Raw genomic sequence first — 19,570 nt, 5'->3', positions numbered from 1 at the left:
TATTGTATGATATCGTATCAAAAATTGTTGTAAGAAGTTTTTGAATTTCGCTTTTGCAATAATAGTAACTTTCATTTCTATGCTGGTTTTTTTTTCATATATTTTTTGTGTTTTTTCTTTCATAATTTCATAAAAATACTTTCTTTTTTCGTGTGCGGAAGTTCGTGAAAATTGAAATGAAAATGAGATCTTTTAGATACTAGAAAAAAAAATAGGATAGATATACACAAAATTTAAATTAAGAAAAAAAAAAAATTAACAAATCGAGGGCTGCACTTAAAGCGAGAATTGTTTGCTTCAACCAAACCCCTTGTTAGTATGTTGTAGAAGTTACCAGTGTTAAGTAGTTACAAAGTTTATTTTTTTTTTCTTTTTTGCGGTTTAGTTTAGTTTTTTTGTGTTTAGTTTAGACCTTATCTTCGAAATTGGAAACCGGCCGATAGGAACGCTGTTTGACATGCAAATGCCGTATATAGAATGATAAGCAGATAACGATAACTATTAGAAAAGCAATTATGATTATATATATATAATCTTTATCTTCATTGAATGCAGTTTTTGACACCGAAACGACATTGGGTAAGTCCCTTGAGAAGGATGTTGCGGCTGGGCAAGGAGATGTTGTTGTTGTCGTTGTGGTTGTCGTAGTTGTTGATAACGATGATGGCAAGACAACCAATTCGGCATTGGTAACACTTGAAGTCAAAGTGTTCGGCTGAGTTGTAATTAGGTCTGTCTTACCATAGCCAATCTCATGGGGCATTGGAGCACCTTTGGGCCAGCATACAGGACAACAGAAATCTTTTAGTGCCACCTGACGCTCAACTGGACAGTTGACATTGCCACAAAAGCTTGTTACACAATTCTGTTGCCCCTTTGCACATGTGCACTCGTAGCAACCGTCCTTCCAAGTTTCACCATCCCTGTAGAAGTCATGCTTTGATTGACAAAACGCATGTTTCTCCTCAGCCTCCCCCCCAGCGATTGTGTCACAAGTCTGTTCGCATAGCCTTTTGCCTCCAGTGCATTGACAACGCGCACAATCCTCCAGCCAATAGTAAGTGGTGTCCACTTCTTCGGTGCAATTGGGCTTGCGCTTGCATTCGTGTTGGCCACAACATTGACCCGGAGTATCCATAGACTCGGGCATAAGTTCAACAACAACTTCACGTATATCCTTACAATCGCGTATAATACATGTCTTGCATATACATTTCTTCGATAGACAGCACTGGGCATATAACTCATCCTGTTCGAGCGTCCAATTACTTTCCACTGGCTTTGACATATCATCCATAATTAGTGACTCTGTGGTAAGTGGCACGCCAGCATTCGAGCTAAACAGATCCACAGGTTTAAGTATTTCACGAACGGAACTGTCTTCGGGACATCGCAACTCGGCATCGGGTGGACAAATAATCGAGTCACATAGATTTGGGATAGGTGGCAAGTCAACTGAAAGAGCATAAAGAGAAAGTAATGGAATAAGTTGTAGAATAGACTAATACTTTCTGAATTCTATCAATGTGAAATGATTTCCAAACAAGTAAATCATATAAAAACCAGAGGGCCGGGGATAACTTCGACCGCATCAAAGTTTGTATACCCTTGCAACTTTTTTGGTAACTTTTTCCTTACTTATAGCCATCAAAGTGAAAAAACGTTTTATCTAAAAAGGCTAATGTTTGCGAAAGAACGGCCAACAATCTTTGCATAGGAAATAACGAAGATATTGATCAAAGTCACTGTTTTCCACCGATCGTTCCTATGGGAGCTATATGATATAGTCACCCGATCTTGATCAAATTTGGCAGTCGTTTATATGTATAATAAACTCACCAATATTAAATTTCACGACAATAGCTCAAAAAATAACGAAGTTAATGAGAAAAGTCACCGTTCGTGACTTTGCGGTTTGTATGGGAGCTATATGATATAGTGGTCCGATCCGGCTGAATCCGAGATATACACCGCCTGCAGTATATACAAGCCTACATGCAAAATTTCAACTCTGTAGCTCTTACGGTTTAGGAGGAGTTTGCGTTGATCCAGACGGACGGACAGACGGTCAGACGGGCATGTCTATATGAACTCGTCTCGTCATGCTGATCAAGAATATATATACTTTATATGGTCGGAAATGCTTCCTTCTATGCGTTGCACACTTCTGACCAAAATTAATATACCCTTTTTGCAAGGGTATAAATATATATTATATCATATAAAAGCAAACAAGTAAATAAATAATATAAAATATTAAAAGTTCACATATATAATATCATATAAAATCGTATGATTTTATTGGTTTACAGCAGTTACTCCTTTTACCTATCTACTAAGCAGTTTGCTATATCTAGCATACTTTAGGGAACTACATAATACAATTGCTGTAACTCAGGTATCGCAGGTAAAAATAGGTTTTTTTTGATACGCTCATTTTTTCTTATTCTTTCCTTGAAATTTTAAAATTCTCCACCTTATATGTACTTTTACTATACCTATATGTAGCTTTAGTTAATTGAATATTGACTACCTGTCAGTTTTTCTTTTACTTTCTCTTTATCAATCTAACTGTGTGCTTTCTTTGCCCTTTCTCTCTGTGTCTCTGTGTGTGTGTGTGGGTGGATGGGTGGATGTTTTCTGATTAGGAAAGCAGTGCGGGTTCATTCCATCTTCCAAGTTGTTCAAGTTAATTTGTCATTTTCACTCGCCCATATAATGGGAAATTTCCCCCGTTTTATTTTTTTGTTTTTTGCACTCTTCAAATGACGAGACTCTCTCGTCTTGGGTAAACAATCAACTTTTGGGAAAATTTTCGGGTTCAAAGACAAAGTAAATATCTTGATTTAAGAATAAGAATCTCTCCAGTGAATGACAGAATATTAAAAACTAAACTTTTTTTCTTGCGCTCAGGATGTTTCCTGTGGGAAGACGTTGACTGCTTGGACGGACGGATGGATGGTTGGTTGGGTGGTGGGGTGGTTGGTGTGGTTTAGTGAGGTGGGCTGTGTAGGTTGCACTTTGATGTAGAAAATTTTGTCATGTTTGGGGTCGGCATGCTTTGAGCTCAACAAACTTCTTACACTTTATTTAATTAAAGTTTGTTGTTGTTCCCTCTGCCTGTCGTCTGTTATCAGCGTCAGCGACGGCGACTGCGACAGCAGCGGGGACAGTTGTTTATGTATAAGTAATATTGAGTGCGCGTAGCAGCATTTTGACTTTGAAGTTTAGCGACGACAAGAGGTTAGACAAGATTTATATATAAATAAGTATATAAACATGTATATGTGAATATATATTGTCGAAAAAAAACAAATGCCATACAAAACAATTTAAATGCTGCTCAAAGTTGAGAATGAATTAGCCGTCAGACGACGCTGAAGACGTTTCTTTTCTGCTCTCTCTCTCTCTCTCTCTCTCTATCTGTCCCTCTGTTTTGTTTTTCTTCTTATTCAGTTTCTGTTGCTGTGTCTATCTCTCGAAAGAGGCCACCTAACCTAGATAAAACCGAAACCGCACACTTGGCTGTCTATTCAGAGAGTGGAAGACAGGCCACAGATAGCACCAACAGCAGCAGCAAATCCAAGAGGATGCTAGGGAGGGGCCTAGTGATGAGAGGTGAGGCAGGGGCCGAGTGACAGGCAATAACAGGAACAACAGGACAAAAGCGTTGCACAAACTTGTAGCTACATGTTTTTTTTCTCCTATACCCTTCCCTAAATTATGGGTATATTCATTCTCAGTGCAAAATCTTTAAAGTGCGGCAACAAAAAAAAAAATAGAAATTGCTCTTATATTTTGTGCTGTTTCACTAAAAGTTTTAATATTATTTACCAAATATTCGTATAAATATATTAGCTTTTCATAAAATTTGTGAAAAATGTTTGTGACTTTTATTTGTTAAATGTATTTTAGATGAAAAATTAAATTTTATTGAATTATTATTTCAAGAAAGATATATTTAAGTTGTGTGTACGTTTATACAAATTTTACTTTAGATTTCAATTATTTATAACATTTATTCATTTAAATTGCTGCATTTAATTCAAATTATGTAGAATTGATTTTGGAATCATATATTTAAATATTTTGAATTTATTTCATGTACTTATATTGTTAAAAAACAAAATTTTCCTAAAAATATCAATTGGCAATACATATAAAATGCAAATGCAATCCAAAGTTAAACAAAAGCTTAAAACTTTGTTTTATATAGGTATGTATTTTGTTTATTGGTTTTCCAATAAATATATATACTTTCAATTTAAATTTTCCACTGTTAAATGGGTATTATATACATGGATCAAACTGGACTTAGGTTGGCTTGGTTTTTAGTTTCTTCTATAAAATCGATTTATATAAATATACACCATATTTCTAAATACATTTTCAAACTTTAATTTTTAATTAGATCAAAGCTTTCCTTCTCCATCGAAACATCTCGATTATGATGAGTTTATTGGATAAGAATTTTTCCTTTTCCTAACAAATCTTTAATTGAGTTTTTAGTAAAGTTTAGTCACTAAAAACTAAAATTACTTTTATCAGTAAGAATATTTCATTAACAAAAAAAAAATAGGCTTAAGAAATCGGTTGAGAAATATACAAATTCCACAAAATTTTGTATTCTTTAGCTCAAAAGAAATCAATGTTTGGTACATTTTTGGTCACTAGTACATTGGGAATATAGGGATAGGGTATTAGGGTAAACCTTTTGCTCTTTCCCCCCTTTGTTTTTTTGGCCCGTGGAAAACTTATAAACAGCCGTTGAAAAGTTTTCATAAAGGCTAGCAAACTACCAACTCGAGGGTTTTGCATTTTATGTTACCAAAGAACAGAGGAAAAAAAACTATATATATATATATATATACATATATAAAAAACAACAACGAGAATAAGGCGAAAAACTCTTCTTTAAAGTGAAAACTTTTTTAATAATCCAACGACAACGACACACAACAACAACAGAGCAGAAAAAAACAACAACATCAATAACACATAAAAAAAGGGGGAAAAACTAAAGAAAAGTGGGGACAGAATAGGGGAGAAGAGGGGGAAAAACTGTGTCAGGGAATTTAAATTGTTAGTTTATCTCTTGACACTGATTGGTATCCAGTTTATCCTCCACCATATGTGCTGAGTCAGGTGAGAACTTCCACCGAGGTTGAGGAGGAAAGTCGTGAGAAAATAAAGGAGAAGAAGTACTCGAAACGATGGGAAAGGCTTGTGTCTGCTATGTAATAAGACAATCATGATTTTCTGTTTGTAAAAAAATGGGACAAGGTCTGAGAACAGGCAAATGGAAATGTTAATCTACTTGAAAAAGAAAGACTTTTTTGAAGGAGGGTATCCCTTCTTCAAGATAAGATAAAGCCTTTGGCAAGGGCTTGATCCAAAAAAACAGAGAGAGAGAGAGAGAAAGAGAGAAAGTAAAGTCTTGAAAATGATTGCATGTCTGTTTAGGAACTACATTCGTTGTGATAGTAATCGCACCACAAATTCCTTTCTACTCTTTAGTTTCCCATTCTGTTCGCCCTTCACCAAAAAGAAGGAGAAAAAAAAACAATACCTTTCGCTTGCCATACTCATTCATTTGTCACTCTATTATCTGGTTTTGGCCATCTCAGCTGAATGAACGCCTTGGCTAAATGAAATTCAATCAGGCTAATAGTCATTGGGCGTGGGGCCAGACAAAAAAGGGGATATCGCGATTCAATTATGAATTATATTCCACTGCGCCACTGTTTGCCAGTTACCATTCCGCAGTCATTCAAAATACAATGCCATTGCCGCATTTCCGCACTTGTTTTCTGATTCCCCAGGCTCGTTGGATTATGCAACAACTGATGAAACGGCTGTTGCAAGGTCTTTACTGGATGGCCAAGGTGTTTGGCTTGCTAGCAGCCACTTCAACGCCTACGAAGCAGACAGAAGCGACATCGACAACGACAACATCGTCGACAAAGAGGTGTGGCAAGGGCAAAACACGACAGCCAAGTGGAAGAATGGAATGGAAGCTGCATTATTCACGTTACTGGCGACTACATGGCTATCTGGTGATGATATTTGTTGGCTGCTATTCACCGTATGCCTTCTGGACAATATTTTGTCGCATGTCGTTTTTGCGTCAGAATCGTTTACTGCTCATTATTGGTTTCAATCGTTATGTCTTGGTATTATTCTGTGCCTTTTTCACCCTTTACATACATACGAGCAAGCAAAAGAGTATGCTTAAATGCCTCAATGGTCTCTTGAACAACCAACGTGAATTGAAACGCCTAATGATGCCAGTGAGTGAGAATTGTAGAACAACTTCCGCATCATATCTACATACATGGAATCATTCCATTGCCTTGGGAGTCTTTTTAATTTGTTTCGTTTGTTCGTCAAGTCACACAGTGCAATTGCTATCAATCGATCCGGAAGTTCCACGAAATATTGCCTATGCCTTTAGTTTGTTTTTCGTTTTTCTGTGTCAATTGTGTTTGGAATTATCACTGGGCATGTATTTCTTGGCTTTGCTATTGATCACCCATTTGGTGCATCAGTGTAATGTGCTGCTAAAGCAAATTCTCAACGATGTCAACGATATACATCGACGGCATACTCAAACGTTGCACCGACGAACCTTTTATTCGGCCCAACAATATTGGCTTTCATTGGAATTGTGGCAAGTTTTGCGAGTTCATTTCGATCTAATGCGTTTGAGTCGCTGCATTACTTCATTACATGGCGGTCAAATGCTTTGTTTCATGGCATTTGTACCCATGGAGTGCATGGTGCATTTGTTCATCAGTTACTTTGTATACTATAGTCGAGCATTTCTACGTAGATTTCATCGCCGTTTGCCTCTTAATATGTATGCAATGGTTTTCATTGGCTCACTGTTTATCAATCTTTCACTCGTCATTCTCTATACGCATCGGATGAAGCGAAAATTTGCTGAGACACGCAACACACTGAGTTGGGGCGTTACGGCTTTACCATCTGGTAATTGGATGACCAAACAATTGAGAGAGACGGTAAGTAATCAGAAAAAAAAGTAGAGAGAAATGCATTTAAAAGAGCGGATGTATGAAGCAACTTTAAAATAAATAGGAATTTTATAGTATTTTGGTGTGAATTTTATAGAAGTCTAGGCGATGAACCATTAAAGAGTTAACTTATTATTAAACAGGTTTTCAAACTAATGAATGGACGTGAATCAAAGACAATTGCATGAGTCAATCTGCAAGAGGTTGTTAGCAAGCAGGCATAGAACAATTTTCCTAAGGTTTACTCATAAGACTTTCAATAAGTAAGAATTAGTGTGTAAAGGCTTAAAGATCTGACTCTGAAAGGTTAAGATTTCCCTTTCTACTCTTAAGGTTTACATGTAAGACTTTCAATATGTGTAGAATATGTGTGTAAAGGCTTTAAGATACGACTCTGAAGACACTGATTCTATGATTTTATCTTACTTAATATGTATTCCTTATTTGCAGATCCAATATTGGGGCTTATATTTGAAACAGGGTAAACGGATTTTTCGCATCACCGCTTGTGGATTATTTAAACTAAATAATGCGATACTCTTTTGTATTGTGCAGGGCATGTTAATCTATATGATGATACTTATACAGTTTGATAAAGTCATTAACAAATAAGCTAACAAGCGATGATAAATGGCCATGTCAAGAATAATATAGCTTCATTTATGTACCACAATGATAACTTGAATAAACTTACGTGTCGTTGCACTCGAAATGGGAGCCATGGTAAATATTAGTCCATATATTATTAGCATATGGTGCAAGCACCTCCGACTTCGTAGCGACATGTTGCTTGGCTATTCTCCTTCTCACTCTATATGGCTGGATATGACAATCAATATGACCTTGAAAGTTTTGCTGCTACTGCTGTTGTTGTTGCTGTTGCTGTTTGTTGTTGCTGTTGCTGCTGATGCTGCTTTCTTTTTCGAATCACAAAATTTCTTGTTATAATCAACAAAAATCAAAATCAATTTGGCAAATTGTGCAAAACTGCAAAGAAAAAGAAAGAAAGCATGATATTTTAAAAAAGTGTGCACGACAGAGAGAGACAGGGAGAGAGAGAGAGAGAGAGAGAAAGAAATATATACGTATACACATATGTATGTGTATGAGAATTGAAATTTTTTTTTTTGTCATTGGCGAAAATTTAATTTTAATTTAATTGCATTGCTAAACAAAGCAGTAAACACATTGCCTGAGTGTCTGTTTGGTTGGTTAGCTTGTGTTCTCAGTGTTACTAAGTCATCATCATCATCATCATCATCATCGTCATCGTCATCCTCATCATCATTAGCAGCAGCAAGATGAAGTGTATTATGGCTGGAGGGGATGCGGTAGGGTGGCGTTGAGGTGAGGTGCAAAGGGGGAAGGCTATGCTTTCGATTTGCTTTGGGTATTCTCAATGCTTGTATCACTGCTAAAAATAGCAACCTTTTTTCTTTTTTTTTTTTTTTTTTGCGCGCGCTATGCGAGTAGTTTTAATGGACCAAAGTGGAGGACAGAGCAGCAGCCCAGGGGTCACCTCGCCCTTGTCCGCCCCCCTCCACGCCATCTCAACGCTCCACCAAAACCATGTTTGTGTATGTATGTGTGATACGTAAGGGAAAAATGTTTGAATGAATCCCGGCACACACACACACACAGAGGCAAACAACTGATAAAGCCTATGGACGAGCATGAGCAACGTTTTAGTTTTGCTCTCCAGGTAGCAGCAGAGATACATATACATATGTGTATGTGTATCTGTTTGTGTTTGTGTGTGTGTGTGTACTCGTCTTTGCACAAATTTGTCTGCAGTGTCTCTCATTCTCTCGTGTACCTTGTGGAGTCTGATGATTTGCTTTTCATATTCATTCAATCAAATTTTAAGCCCTGACTAACGTAACTCAGCTTAACGTTTACATATACATACATGAATGTGTGTGTGTGTGTGCTTGTACGCAAGCGGCGAAATAGAGAGGGAGAGACCGAGAGAGAGGACAGAGACTCTGAACAGTTTTGTTTTGAGCATTTCCAAATTAAATGCCTGAAATTTAGTTTGGCATAAAATCATTTTTAAGGAAATTTTGCTGTTGGTCTGTGTCTGTTCTCCTGTTTCTCCTTAATTTACATCACACGCATACATACACACACACACACACATGAGTATGCAAATATTTCTCATACTTTATATTCAGATTTAAGCCCTGAATGGTATATTTAACCTAAAAATTATCATATATGTATATAATTATGTAAACTTCTGATTCATTTCGCTGCTACTCAATTTCACAAATTTCTGACTTAGTAATATGATTTAAAAGGGATTAGATAACTTGAACACAAAGCGAATGTATTGTTTTTTTTGCTTAGTTTGATAAAATGTACATTTTTTGTGCCACTCGATGACTGCAACTGGATCACTTGTCGTATGCGTTAATTGCATTACGCATACGACAAGTATTACCTGATACAGAAAAAAGTATTACTCAGACTATTCGAAAATGAAAAAACACATTTTCTTTATGAGACTCAACCATATTCGAGTCTCTTTCCTGCCAAAAGATAACCCAACCAAGCCTTTCAATGATATGAGATTTCGTCAGTAGTTTAACTTAAGTCTCATTAAAGAAATTTGGGGAATACTACCAGAACGTGAGGCAATTAAAATCCCACGGGCCTTGGTAAACGTATTAATACTTGGAGCGTTTCCAATGCGTTCAACAGGCAACACAGGCAAAATGTATTCATTATTAATTTTAGAAATAAGTTGCCAATTTTGTTTGATGATTTTTCCTATTAACATACAAAAGGATTATTAACCAACGAAATGACTGCCATCAATTTGAAATTGTCTTCTTTTTAGTTTCTATATTTTATTACTTTGTTTATCTTATCAAAAACAAAAAAAAAACAAATTTTTAACAAAATTTTACCTATGCTTATTTTTTAAATTGTGGTTTTTTAGTAAAGATCCTAAGATAGGAAAAAAAGAAGAAAAAAACAAATATCATGTAAATGGCAAAGTTTTTTCTGACAACTTTTTGATTTCCATGCGTTCATATTGAACACTTTGTTTGTTTTATTCTTATTTAATAAAGTAAATAGATTACACATTAAATTTATACAACTTTACAATAAGAAATGTTAAGCTTTAAATTTAAAATCTATTATAGATAGTAGGCTATAAAATAACAACTAAATATAGTAAGTTGTTTAATGCCTTTAAGTTTCTAAACGAAAAAATTTAATTTTGGAAAATGAGTTTAATCCCAATATAGCAATTACTTAAGGTTTTATTAAGTTGATAATGAAAGACTGGAACTATATTGTAGTAGGTCAAGAGTTAAGTAAAGTAAGTGTCACCAAAATTGAGACTACTGAAGCATACTAAAAAGTATTGTTTTAGCTTGCTCTAATTTCTATTCTATGCTATTCTATTTGTTATTGTAAGCTGAGAACATTGTAATTACTTTTATATATAGTAATTTTCTATATCTACAGACAACAAACACCTTCAACAAATGTATATAACAATGGTCAAGCTATTTATATTAGCTCTTTCGTTACATTTACTACTTTTTAGATGACATTCTAAAAACAATTAAAACAATTTCTTGTATTTGACATATTGAAATTGGAACCATTATTGTAGTCACAAGAAATTCTCGACTACCAAATAATATCGCTTTTAAAACCAAGATCATTTTAATCAGCTTATACGAATTTCGGATACAGCTCTATTCTATTTGACAATGAACGGTTTATATATAATTTGTTATATATGTGATATCTTAGAAAGAATTTATTATTAACCATCTAAGTATCTATACCTATATGTATCCATATACATATGTACATATGTATATACCTCTGCTTGGGCCTCGTTGTCATAGTGGCATCTAATCTTTTGGGTCTTTACTTATCTAACTTTCGCTGGCTTAAACGTAGATATGCCATCTTGTATGTGTCTGTATAATTGGTATGTATATGTTGTGTAAATGTTTGCTTAGTGTATTTTCCCTCATACTTACATAGATTTAAATGTGTGTGTGTGTGTGTGTGTGAGTGTGTGTGTATGTAGGTATGTACTTTTGTGTTTTCCAGTTAAAAAGAGGTTTCTAAACAACCTCTATGCCAATGTAGTCATTCTCGACTCTAGTAGCTCATACATATCTTTGTCGCATATTTGTTTAGATGACTAAACTTTGATATGGGCATTAAAGTTATAGTAATAGTTGTTATTGTTGCTGCTGTTGCTGCTGACATGATCGTGGGGCATGATAAAAACAAAAACAAAAACAGAGAAAGAAAACGAAAAAAAAAAAAAAAACACTTGCTCGATCGAGTAAACTTGCTGACGGATGCGAAAAAATTCTTTGGCTTAACTGTAAGTTTTTCGCTTATGATTATTATTTTTCTTTCTTTTGCTTCTGCTTCTTCATTTTACCTCGAAAGCAAGATAAGCTTTATTATTGTCATAAATTTCACTTGAATGCGAAATCTGATGCATCTATTTCATGCCTTCTTGTTGTTGTAGTTGTTGGTATTTTTTATTTATTTATCTTGAAAGACGGCAGAAAACGCCAAATACATACACACACACACAAAACACATACACATACACATATGTAGATATGCAAAAAAAAAAACTCAACTCACTTATGCATATATGTATGTATGTATGTATGTATGTATGTACATATGTATGTATGCATATGCTATGTCTGTATGTATTTACTCGTGTTCGCGTACAATAATTTCACGTTCAACAACTTTTGGCTTTATTTTTTTTTTTATTTTGATGAGCCAGCAGCAACAGCAGCCCGCACTTGAAAGGTACAACGCTGAAAGGGGCCTGTGGAGGGGGTGGTGTTACCGAGAAGGGGGAGGTAGGGAAATTTGCGGTAGTGTTGCTATAGCTACCGCCTGAAAATCAAGCTACTCGTCGTTGCCGTCGTCCTCTCTTTTCAACGCATTGCACATTTTCAAAGTTGGGCTTCACATAGCACAGCAACAACAACAACAACAATAACAACAACAATAACAACAACAATAACAACAACAAGAACAACATCAGCATAAGCGGTTATATAGTAGGTATGCTCTGACCCGATGTCGATTGCCGTTCGCTTTATTTTGCATATTCTTGAAAGTTGTAGAAGAGAGAACGAGAACGAGTGTACAAGAGTGAGCGCGAAAGAGAGAGAGAGAGAGAGAGAGCGTGCTAGCCGGGCCTTTAATATTTTCTTGGTAACATTTTCTATGAATGAGGTTTAAATATGGAAAGTTTAATTCAGGTTTAAGTAGCCAAAAGCTTTTCCACGATTTTTTCCAATGCTCATGCAACCAAAATATAAAGTCAACATGTACAAAATTTTCACTTTAATCTAAGATGGCAAATGAAAACAAGAAACAATTGAATTAAATAAAGAAATTTCAACAATTTGTAAAAAGAAACCAGCTTCAAAAGAATTGACTGAGACCTTCTTCTAACTCTTTGTAGAGAGAAATACATAAATCATAATTTTAAACTATATAAATAGTTATGTATGTTGGCTAAAAAAGAATACTGAGGATGTTTTCTACATATAACAGATTTTGGTCAATTTAAACAAAATATTAAAATTTTTATGTTTATAATAGTTCGTTTTGGGTATAAATAGGTTGTTCACTCTAAAATACCCGCTGATCAGAAAGCATCAAAACCGCTTTTAACTAAAAAAAATGTTTCAAAAGAGGGTTTTCCGATTGTTTCAAAAGGTTATCAACGGTTCATTGGAATTGAAATAAATCAAACGAAAATTGAATTAAACACGTGCTCAATAGCATAGAGAGTAGTAATAAGTGAGTACGGTTTGTCTATGATGTCATGAATGAAACGCCATTAATCAAAAGATAAGAAATCCATTAACACAGTACTTATTTTGCCGAAAAGGCACAGAGGCACAGACCCCGAACCTACAAAACAAAAAAAAAAAAAAAAACAGTCTAAGTAATTTATTAAGTAATAATTTATTTTAACTTTTAATCAGTCTCTTTATTTATGCTCATAGGGTAAAAGTCAAAATGGCCTCATATGTGTACCTAACTAATCTTGGCCAAATTTTGAAACTGCTTGACCATATCTAAATAACATACATAACTTAGAGGGGAAAAAAATGGAATCACTTACTTTTAAAAAGAAAACCTTACATAAGAGATTTTAGTTGCTGGCTTAAGAAATACTGATATATATATGAATTCGTACTTCGATGTGATTGGTGACCCCAAATGTTTTTATTTTTATGGGTAATTAAATGTGAAGGAATTTGAAAAAATTGAATTTTCATGGGGTAATATTAATTTTTGGTGGAATGTGGAATATACATATACTTATGTACGTAGAAAGTTATATACATATGCACCGACACTACGAGTCAAGTTATTTTACAATAATTGCTTAACACAGCTTCGGATGGTCCATTTAGCGGATCGTCAGGGGAAATAGAGAAAAATTACCCATCCAAAACACAGATTTTACCTCTCAAATTGGTCAAATTCGGATATCTAAAAACGGGGGAGATTTTCCTTTTTAAATAATAGAGTTTTCTTCCCAAATGGGAGATTTCTGTCAAAAAAATTATGATCTACATCCTTCAGATTACTGTATCGATCAAAAAAGAGCTTTAAATCAACAAATTGTTGTTTTTCAGAAAAAACATATTAACATATTTCTATATAATATTCATTTCAATATATTTAAACGTTGTTCCTGCTTCAATTTGTGGTTGTTTTGTTCATATAAAAGGTTTTTCCATTTGACTGATAGGAAAAGAATATTACCAAAAAATCCAAAAAAAATTTTGAAATTATCCAATCAAAAAAATAGTATGACAATTTGTTGAAAAAGTTTTGGTTAACTTTTAGTTGAAAAAATTTTAATTTCAGAAAAAACACAGAAGTTTAATTGTTGTATTATTTAAGCTAAGATCTATTATCTTTAAACTGTTTTAAAATCTGTTTTTGTAAAGTGGAATAAAAAATCAAGTAATTTGTTTTCTTATTAATTCTCTTGGAAGCCTAATTCATGGTAATTGGGAAGGTATCTGCAATTCGGTTTTCTCAACATAACTCATGTTCATATCTAATTTGTCTTGATATCAGTGTGTTTGTGTGTGTGTGTGTGTGTATATGAAGGTATGACTCTTGTTTCTCTTTCTAACCAGTGTCTCGCCTTGGTTACTTTCAGTGTAATGTTTTTTTTTTTTGGTTAACCCTCCACCCTCTTCCCCTGAAGAAAAGTTCGATCTTTTTCTTCCTCTACTTTTTTTTTTTTTTTTGGTTTTTTTGTGTGTTTTTTTTTTGTTCATTTACGCATGTCGCTTGACGCTTTTAACCTTGATTTTTGTGTAAACAAAATACAAAAAAAAAAAGCTTTCAGCATTTTTGTCAGTCTATACAGTGGTTGTTTGTGTGTGTGTGTGTGTGTTTGTGTCTTTTTGATCAGTTTGTAGATTTATTAAGTTACCTCTATTTATAATTTGTTTATTATTTAGCACAAAATGCCCGTGAATAATGTTTAAATTTAGTGCAAAAGCATCTGGAGCCAAAAAAAAAGAAAAAAAATACACAAAATGCCAAGCAAACGGCAAACGGCAAACGACAAAACGGCAACAAAGTGCTCGGACATATTTCATAAATGACGTTATTGGGCCTGCGCTACTATTAGTTGGTTTTTTTTTTCTTTTTATTATTAGATACGCCGCTATCTTATCTCAATACGATTTCTCTCTTAGTCGCTTTGTGTGTGTGTGTATGTGTGTACAAATGTGTGTGTCTGTCTATTTGTTTGTTTCTCTGGTTGGTTGGCTGGTTAGTTGGTTCGTTGGTTGGTGTTTGCATATAACTACATATAACCAAGGCCCCAAGGTACAGAGTTTTTTTTTTGTTTTTTGCTTTATGCTGGGCTTATATAATCACTTTTTCCATGCACTATATAGATTATGTTTGTATGTACATATGTATGTCTATCTATCTGTTTTCATGTATGTATGTATATATCTGTGTGTCTGTACAATCTGCGGAATGGGAAATGGAATGCTGTTGTCACACACCTGCCACGTAAAATAATTTAAGCATCAATTTTATTCACATGATACACTTGATTTCTCATCATCATCATCATTATGATCATCATCATTATCATTATCTTCTTCTTTTCGGTGTGTGTGTGTTTTTTTTCGTCGTTTTACGGTTACGGATTTTGTGATTTGTATTTAGTTATATTCCTTTCGACTTCACTTCACTTGTTTGTTTGTTTTCTTTTCTCGGAAAGTTTTAACACTCGAATGAAGCTGTTTTTGTTTTTCTTGCTTATTTTTTAATTGTTGAAGTATTTCATTTCCATTCTAGTATTTACTCTCATTTCACAACATTTTCCATGAATAATAAATATTATTTACTGTATATTGTCTACTTGTTGGTACCGCTATTCCAACAAAAAAAAAAAGCTTGCGCGCGTTCACTGCTCAAAGACGCAGACGACTAACTAAAGCATTCAAGTTTGCTACACACAAATTTAAAGCTCGTTAAAGATCGGTCGGCTACGCGATGTTTGTACGTACACATACACACACACACACAAACAGACACACACACACACACGGGCGTATATACCGCCGATGACCGGTTTTTGCGGTACTCATTCTCTCCCTGTCTCTCGCCTTAGCTCTTGGTAATTGTAGTGGGCCAAAGGGGGTGGGGTAATGCTAGTGGCTAGGGGCACTCTCTCTCTCTCTATCTCTCTCAACTCTCTTGTCAACCCGGCTAGCCGGCTTTTTTTCTATACAAGCAACAACAACCAAATGCATGGATCTCTCTCTCTCGATCTCTTTGCACTCTTTTTTTTTTTATTTTGTTGTAGCAAAGCTTTTGAGGGGCTCTCATTAAGCTTTTTTTTTTGGTTTATTTTTTATTTTTGCGATAAAAAACAACAACGAAAATTTATTAACGAGCAGGTCGTAAATTTTGCAAACAAAAAAACAAAACAAAAACAACAACAAGAACAGCTGAGGGGGTAGGGGAACGCAAAAGAAAAAGGAATTTCGTGGATTTGTGCATCTCACGCACTCAATGATCGATCGATCAAGCAGCAGATCGGGCCATTCCGCATTTTTCCAGGCCAAGGCGTGTGTGAAATGTGAAATGCAAATTCATGACAACACCCCCACAACAACAACAGCAACAACAGCAACAATCACAACGGATTAAATTGTACAAAATGCACACAATATGTAATTTATGCAGAAATATTTTTAAGTACAAAATGTGTGTACGAAAAATATGCAAAAACTCTTGTCGATTGTTGATCGCATGCCAGAAGCACTCTTCCAGGTGACTAATTGCATTTAACCGAGTTACACACACACACACACACACGCACAAACAAAATCATCTATACAAATGAGTAATATTTCTGAAAATATGCATGAGTCTTCTATGGACTTAATGGTTAAATGGCAAATATTTCATTTATTAGATTGCAACATCATAACATCTGATAAGGTAATTGCTGGCCTCGCGGCTAGAATTCTTAACCCAGATCACACTCACAAGGCTCTGATCACCACATCTCGATCTTGTCTAGATAATAAATTGCCAAAGTTGTCACATGAATTTAACACTGAAGAATTAACAATACCGCGAAAACATTTTTTTGATACCCTTTTAAAATACATACTCTGGAGTTGAATTTTTATGGACATGCCTATAATATCTGGAGCAATGTAAACTCATTTTTTCATTTTCTAGTTACTGCAAATAGGTTTCGATTTGTAATTTTATGAAACTTTTGTAATTTTGTAATTCTTTGTTTCCTTTTTGGAATGAATTTTGAAAAGTAGGATTGCTTTTTTAACTTTTTGTTAACAAAAAAAGGAATATAGTTAGATTAGACTTATTTCTGCCATTGCAATGGCTTTATATAAAAGAAATTCGTAGCTTAAAAGAAATATTCATTGTTCGTATTTTTGTACATTTTTTTTTTTGTAAATTTTTTTTTATAGAACTTTTAAACGTTACCTCAAGTTATAAAAAGCAAAAGCCCCACGGTGTTTGGTAGTGTGGAGAGTATGTTCATAAAACACCTCAACAAAAAAAAAAGAAGAAGAAAAATCATTTTGCCTTTTCGTTCCCTTTGGGCTATTTTTTGTACCAACGAATGCCCAAAGGTAGGTCAAGCAGTTCACTTTGTTATGATTGGCAAGCAGTGAAACTGAATCGAGTAAAAACTGAACAAAAGTTGTGTTTTTCGTTTTTGTTTTTTAAATATAAACTTTTTATATTAATGAAGTAGACCTAAAAGATTCAACAAAAATTTGAAATGTTCATAATTAACTCACAAATTTGTATTTCTATAATTTGTATTTTTTAATTGATTAACTTGTTTTCTATATTAATTAAGTAAACTAAAAAAATTGAAATTAATACGTTTGCAGTTTAATTACGCACTCTTTCCTTCAGATTGCGATTTTTTCAATATTTTAGTAGGCTAAGAACTTCTCAGACCGCCCACGGGGATGATAAGTATGTAGTACTATGTACTTATGTTCATCATTGTGATTAAATGTAAGCTTATTCTATTTATCAAAATATTAACTCCATATTTAATATTTTGATTAATCGGTTGTTGCTGCTAATCAGGAGTATATATAAATTGCATATAAACTTTGTGAGATGGAAAAGGCTTAGTTAAATAACAAGAAGAAACAATATTTACATTACTCATATTTTTTGAGCACATTATTTTTAATTGGAAATGTCTAAATGGTTTATCTAAATTAATTTATAGCCAATATTGTTTATCATTTTGACACGTGCTTGTGATTGGCAAATTAAAATAATAATTAAAATGATAAGAAGCAAACGTTAAGAATGCCGAAGTTAATATGCCCTTTAATAAATTTCCTTGAATTAGTTTCGTTTTGTCCATATAATTTTTCAATGGGCAAAACAAGTGCTAAATGTTTTTTTAATAACTTCAATTTGATGGATTTCCAACTTAACTTAATTGGTACACATGTCGTATACGTTATTATTATAATTATGCATACGCCACATATACCACATTTATTTTACCTTTGTAAAAATATCTAAAAAACTTTATAAAATAAGTGTCATAGCTGGTTTAAAGATCAAATTTCATTGTATTGACCTGTCGAATGGTTCATTTGTTTATAAGTATATGCAATTTTTCATGGGGTAAAGTGTATTCTCAAGTTATCTTTTAAATTGGCTTTTCAATATTTAAACGGATTTCTTTCAATCTTTATTTGATCTGCTACTTAGGATGTGTGCGTGTGCTTCTAATATCTACGCAAACCTAATTCTAATTTAACTTTCTTAAACTCGAATAAATGGTTTATCATTAGCTTATCTCGACCTTACTAAATATCGTCGTTTTCCTTCTCTCTCTCTCTCTCTCTTCCTCTCTCTCCCTCTCTCTCACGGTTGGTGCACTTCACTTGGGAGTTTTCATGGTCAGTTGGCAGTTCCGTTTCTTTTGGCAGCTTCTTCTTTCTTTTTTTTGCCTTGGCAGGGAACATAAACTTTAGCCACAAAGATAAGAAGCAACAACAAGAGCAAAAGCAAAAGCAACAGCAAAGAGGCAGCCGAAAATCCATATAATGAAATAAAAATACATGGCTAAATAAAGTGAATGAACAGCATCAACTACATGTAAAGAGTGGGAGAATGGATGCTATGGAGTCACTGGTAAGTGAGCGGGAGGGAGAGAGAGAGGGGAAAGTGTGAGAATGAAAATGAGAATGGTATGGGAATGCGAATGTGACTGTGAATGGGTGTGGGGGTATGCGAAGAGAAAAAGTAACAACAACATTGATTTCACTTTAACGAGCTTGTAATGTCTTTGAGCCGCCTCAAAGGCGAAAGTATATAAACACACGCAGACACACACTCACACGCATATGTATCTAATATATGTATATGTGTGTGTGTGTGTGTGAATGAAAACTTTGTGCGCTGCTGCTGTCACATCCTAATAGGATAATAACGAGCCAAAAGGCAAAGCGAAACGAAACGAAACGAAAGTTGTTGCGCCTTGCAACCAGCAATTCCTACCAAGTAAAAACCATTTTCTGAAAAAAAGGGGGGATTCGTGCGGGGATAAGTGAGGGAAAAATAAAAATAAAATATGTAGCACAACAATAAACGATGATAAGGGGCCAAAGAACGTGTCGCCTCGAGCTTCAACTTGGCCATGAAGACTGGCTTTCGGTGTTGCTCTTGGTCCTTGTCCTTGGTGTTGGTGGCGTTGGTTCTGGTCCCGTTTTCTTGTCATTATCCATTTTCAGTCTGCGGGCTTGGCCGCCGGATAAACTGATAAGGAAAACGACTTGCGGCAAAAGTGAGGCCATACTACATATATATATATATATGGTATAGTGCGATGCATATCCTTTTCTCTTACCCAAACAACAGCACCAACAACAGCCAAAGAACAGAAGGAATCATTTCGAAACAGAGAGAGTGAGAGAGAAAAGAGAGAGTGAGTGAGAGGG

At 34.6% G+C, this 19,570-nt stretch overlaps 2 protein-coding genes across 2 annotated transcripts; one reads left to right on the top strand and one right to left on the bottom strand.

Moving 5' to 3' along the window:
- Window positions 1–217: 217 nt before the first annotated feature.
- LOC6645505 (cysteine-rich motor neuron 1 protein) lies at window positions 218–15,524 on the bottom strand. Its single transcript, XM_023177366.2, has 3 exons — window positions 15,107–15,524; window positions 7,729–8,021; window positions 218–1,455 (listed from the first exon to the last, which is right to left on the bottom strand). The coding sequence occupies exons 2-3, from the start codon at window positions 7,817–7,819 to the stop codon at window positions 407–409; spliced, it is 1,140 nt and encodes a 379-aa protein (XP_023033134.1). The 5' UTR covers window positions 7,820–8,021; window positions 15,107–15,524; the 3' UTR covers window positions 218–406.
- Window positions 5,778–7,646, top strand: LOC6645506 (putative gustatory receptor 77a). Its single transcript, XM_023177478.2, has 2 exons — window positions 5,778–7,022; window positions 7,485–7,646. The coding sequence occupies exons 1-2, from the start codon at window positions 5,781–5,783 to the stop codon at window positions 7,644–7,646; spliced, it is 1,404 nt and encodes a 467-aa protein (XP_023033246.1). The 5' UTR covers window positions 5,778–5,780.
- Window positions 15,525–19,570: the final 4,046 nt, after the last annotated feature.

Source organism: Drosophila willistoni, assembly GCF_018902025.1.
Source record: "Drosophila willistoni isolate 14030-0811.24 chromosome XR unlocalized genomic scaffold, UCI_dwil_1.1 Seg143, whole genome shotgun sequence".
Lineage (NCBI taxonomy): Eukaryota > Metazoa > Arthropoda > Insecta > Diptera > Drosophilidae > Drosophila > Drosophila willistoni.
This window is presented reverse-complemented; position numbering and strand designations above follow the sequence as displayed.

Bases quoted from the DNA above. Each gene is read 5' to 3' on its own strand.
- LOC6645506 (XM_023177478.2), top strand. From the start codon at position 5,781: ATGCCATTGCCGCATTTCCGCACTTGTTTTCTGATTCCCCAGGCTCGT. The intron at 7,023-7,484 runs GTAAGTAATCAG...CCTTATTTGCAG, and splicing joins CCAAACAATTGAGAGAGACG to ATCCAATATTGGGGCTTATA.
- LOC6645505 (XM_023177366.2), bottom strand. From the start codon at position 7,819: ATGTCGCTACGAAGTCGGAGGTGCTTGCACCATATGCTAATAATATAT. The intron at 1,456-7,728 runs GTAAGTTTATTC...ATGCTCTTTCAG, and splicing joins CATTTCGAGTGCAACGACAC to TTGACTTGCCACCTATCCCA.